The 3,428-nt window shown below is 59.0% G+C and overlaps 3 protein-coding genes across 3 annotated transcripts in view; all 3 read left to right on the top strand.

Moving 5' to 3' along the window:
• The window catches only part of VDBG_01413 (conserved hypothetical protein), a gene marked incomplete at both ends in the record, with an annotated part of 933 nt that extends 448 nt beyond the window's left edge, over window positions 1-485 (top strand). The window contains one exon of the mRNA XM_003009684.1: window positions 137-485. Within this exon, the coding sequence (XP_003009730.1) occupies window positions 137-485 (349 nt within the window). The remainder of the gene's footprint in view (window positions 1-136) is intronic.
• Window positions 486-1,285: 800 nt separating this feature from the next.
• Window positions 1,286-1,945, top strand: VDBG_01412 (conserved hypothetical protein; the record flags this gene model as incomplete). Its single annotated transcript, XM_003009683.1, has 2 exons — window positions 1,286-1,671; window positions 1,729-1,945. The coding sequence occupies 2 exons, from the start codon at window positions 1,286-1,288 to the stop codon at window positions 1,943-1,945; spliced, it is 603 nt and encodes a 200-aa protein (XP_003009729.1).
• A 594-nt stretch (window positions 1,946-2,539) lies between these two features.
• On the top strand, window positions 2,540-3,351 carry VDBG_01411 (26S protease regulatory subunit 6A-B; the record flags this gene model as incomplete). The annotated part of the gene is made up of 3 exons (XM_003009682.1): window positions 2,540-2,859; window positions 2,924-3,175; window positions 3,228-3,351. The coding sequence occupies 3 exons, from the start codon at window positions 2,540-2,542 to the stop codon at window positions 3,349-3,351; spliced, it is 696 nt and encodes a 231-aa protein (XP_003009728.1).
• Window positions 3,352-3,428: the final 77 nt, after the last annotated feature.

Below are 3,428 nucleotides of genomic sequence, written 5' to 3'. Positions count from 1 at the left end.
TCAGTGGTCAAGCATCCGCCGCGAGCTGCGAGCCGCGCTTGCCGCAGTCCCAGCGCCGGCCGGGCAGACGGTTGATATCGTGCCCGACGTGACGCTCAACGTGCTGCGCACGCGCATGTTCTCCGTCGCCCTGAAGATTGTCTCCTTCTTCGACGCCAAGGCCGCCTCGACAAAAAACGCCCCTCGTCCACGACCTGTCCGAGGCAGCCTACAACAGCATCAAGGAGATCGAGGTTCCCGAGAGCTCAGCGTACGCCGAGGTCGCGCCCCTCCTCGTCGGCCCGACCGCCGCCCTTGTCTTCCCTGCCGTGTCGCCGGCGCACCTTGCCGCAGCGTTCAAGGTCCTCGCACCGGGACCGGCTGGCAGCGCCACGGCGCCGCCGACACGCTTCCAAGAACCCCGGCTACTACGAGCCGCTGTGCCAGAACGGTCTGGCGAAGTTGCTGCTCTCCGGCGGCCGGCCGAGGCAGCGTCTTTGACTTGACGGCGTTCGGTGGGTCGGCGGTATCGAGGGTGGCATGGAAGGTCTGCGCGCGCGTCTCATTGGCATGCTGCAGTCTGCTGGTCTGGGCCTGACGAGCGCGCTCGAGGCTGGCGGCAAGAGCGTGTGGCTGGCGCTGGGAGGGCCGCAAGTGCAGCTCGAGGAGGAGCAGGGGCGACAAGAAGGAGGAGAGCAGCTGATCAGTGGCGGCTGCACAATGTATTACTGTACTATAGGAGGCTTGCGGGAGCTGTACGAACAAATGTACAATGCTCATAGGGGCATTTGATAGATGGATAAGCCATATCACTGCACCTTACGCCGTTCTGTTCCTGCACCCAATGTGAGGTGCACTATCATGACCAGTACTAGTTTCGATCCAAGCCGAATGTGTTCGTCTCGGAGACACCGATCAATTTTTATCGAATAGAGAGATCGATGTCATCTCGTGCTTCTAGTTCAACGTAACTCCAAATAGTGCCTTTTCAGTGATGGATGCGTGGGCCCCACTTCCCCAGGTACGCCTGAACAGGCGCTGGCGTTCGCGGCCTGCGCCCCTGTGACAACAGCGACAGCACGCGGCCCGACATCCGGACCCTGAACCACCAGCATCCAGCATCGCAACGCTGACGTATCACCTTGATCAGCCACTCTCCAACCACCAAGCTCCAGGCAACAGACAGCTCGAAGCTCTCTTCCAGACAAGACGCACAACCGAATCGCTACGCATACTTGTTCTCAGCACCGCGGAATGCCGCCAACGCTGTGATCTGCTTCGACACAACATCACGAGAGCTCCCACGATGGACTTCGCACCCTACCAGTCCTCCCCACCCGAACGCGAGCGCGCCCTGTCGCCTCAACCGACCTCTCCCCGCGCATCGGCGGATTTCCGTCACCCATTCTCTCCTCCTTCCGCCGCCCCCGGTGGTTTTCAATACCAATACCAACAAGACCAGTACAGCCAGCCGTCGCCGCCGCCGCTCCAGCACCCACAGCCGCAGCGTAGCTGGCAACCCAGCCTGCCAGGCGCGTACCCGGTGGCAGATGCGCATCGCGAGGGTGTGAGCGAGTTTGATACAAGTCTGGGTTTAAGGCTTGACTACGAGGCCTGCGCAGCATATCTTGCGCTGCCGCCGCTGGGCGCCATCCTGCTGCTGATTGGGGAGCGGAATAGTGACTATGTGAGGTATGTGATAGTCTCGGGAGGTGCTTAGGTGAAGGCTTCCCTTGCTAACGACCACAGGTTTCACGCGTGGCAGGCAAGCCTCTTGTTCACGGCGATACTAGTCATTCACCTCATCTTCTCCTTCTCGAGATTTCTAAGCTGGCTCTTCTTCCTGGGCGACCTCTTCGCCATGGTATGGCTCGCCATGCGAGCGTATCAGGACGCCGACACGCTGGACAGGTTTGAGTTGCCCATAATTGGCCGCATAGCGAGCAATATTCTGGACGACGAGTAGGGTTGGGCGCCAGCAGCGAGGGCCGGGCTGAACTGGGTGTGATGGGTGTCGTATTGCTGGGGCGTGTTTGGCATTCTGTCTGGCGCTGAGCATCCTTATACCTCGTGACAGGCGTGTTGTGCTGGCGTATACTGTATTTATTGCGTAGTGTACATCGTCATCAGCGGATCCTGGGCTTTCGTCTCGTCCCTGGACTTCTTGTATTCTTGTCTGTTCCTAGCTCCATCTCATCGTCTTCTCGGATGTACCGTGTTATCTACAGTGCAAACCTGCAGACGCACAGTCTTGGATCATCTTTCCTCCACAAGGCTCCAAGGGAAAGCCCGTGCACGGGCCAGGGCAGGCCTGCCAGATGATTACGCGACGTTGCTTGCCTTGCACTTGCAGCTCAAGGCTCGATACAGCTCGGCAGCTTTCCACGACCACTCGCTGCTTCAATCACCAACAATTCACAACACCACCACGTCTCCCTCCGCCATCCCCATCACGCCTGCCTTTGACGTCAGCACGCCCTCTCGACCTGCTTCGTCTCGCGCATCTCGAACCACCCTTGCCTAAACTGCATCTTACGCCCCAACCCGCCACATCACCATCATGTCGTCCCTCGAAGACCTCGGCGACGTCAACAGGCGGGATCAGGACGACAAGAAGAAGGACGACGGCGACGAGGATAAGGACCGTCAGGCCACTGTCGCTGATGCCAATGACGATGCCGACATGGAGGATGCTGAGCACGAGGAGGACGTTCTCGACGACGAGATTCTGGGCCTCAGCACCCAGGACATCCAGACCCGCAAACGCCTGTTAGAGAATGACTCTAGGATTATGCGCAGTGAGGTGCAGCACTTGACGCACGAGAAGGCGACCATGGGAGAGAAGATCAAGGAGAACAACGACAAGATTGCCAACAACAGGTAGGAACCTCTAGTGCAGTGTCCGTTTTGCCGCCGCCGTGCCTTGCTGATCAACGGCTCCCAGGCAATTACCATATCTCGTCGGCAACGTTGTCGAGCTCCTGGATCTCGACCCCACAGCAGAGTCCTCCGAAGAGGGCGCCAACATTGACCTCGACGCCACGCGCGTCGGCAAGTCCGCCGTCATCAAGACGTCCACACGACAGACCATCTTCCTGCCGCTGATCGGCCTCGTCGATCCCGCAACCCTGAAGCCTGGCGACCTCATTGGTGTCAACAAAGACTCGTACCTCATTCTCGATACGCTCCCTGCCGAGTATGACAGCCGTGTCAAGGCCATGGAGGTTGACGAGAAGCCGACGGAAAAGTCCCCCCCATGTTGGCGGTCTGGACAAACAGATTGAGGAGCTCGTCGAGGCCATTGTGTGGCCGATGAAGGAGGCCGACCGTTTCAAGAAGATTGGCATCAAGGCACCCAAGGGTACGTCATGACCAAGAGGAGACACACGGAACTTTGACTGACAGACATTGGTGCTCTGATGTACGGACCTCCCGGAACCGGCAAAGAG

This window comes from Verticillium alfalfae, genomic scaffold (assembly GCF_000150825.1).
Source record: "Verticillium alfalfae VaMs.102 supercont1.1 genomic scaffold, whole genome shotgun sequence".
Lineage (NCBI taxonomy): Eukaryota > Fungi > Ascomycota > Sordariomycetes > Glomerellales > Plectosphaerellaceae > Verticillium > Verticillium alfalfae.
The sequence above is the reverse complement of the archived record's forward strand: the minus strand, read 5'-3'. Positions and strand labels throughout refer to the sequence as shown.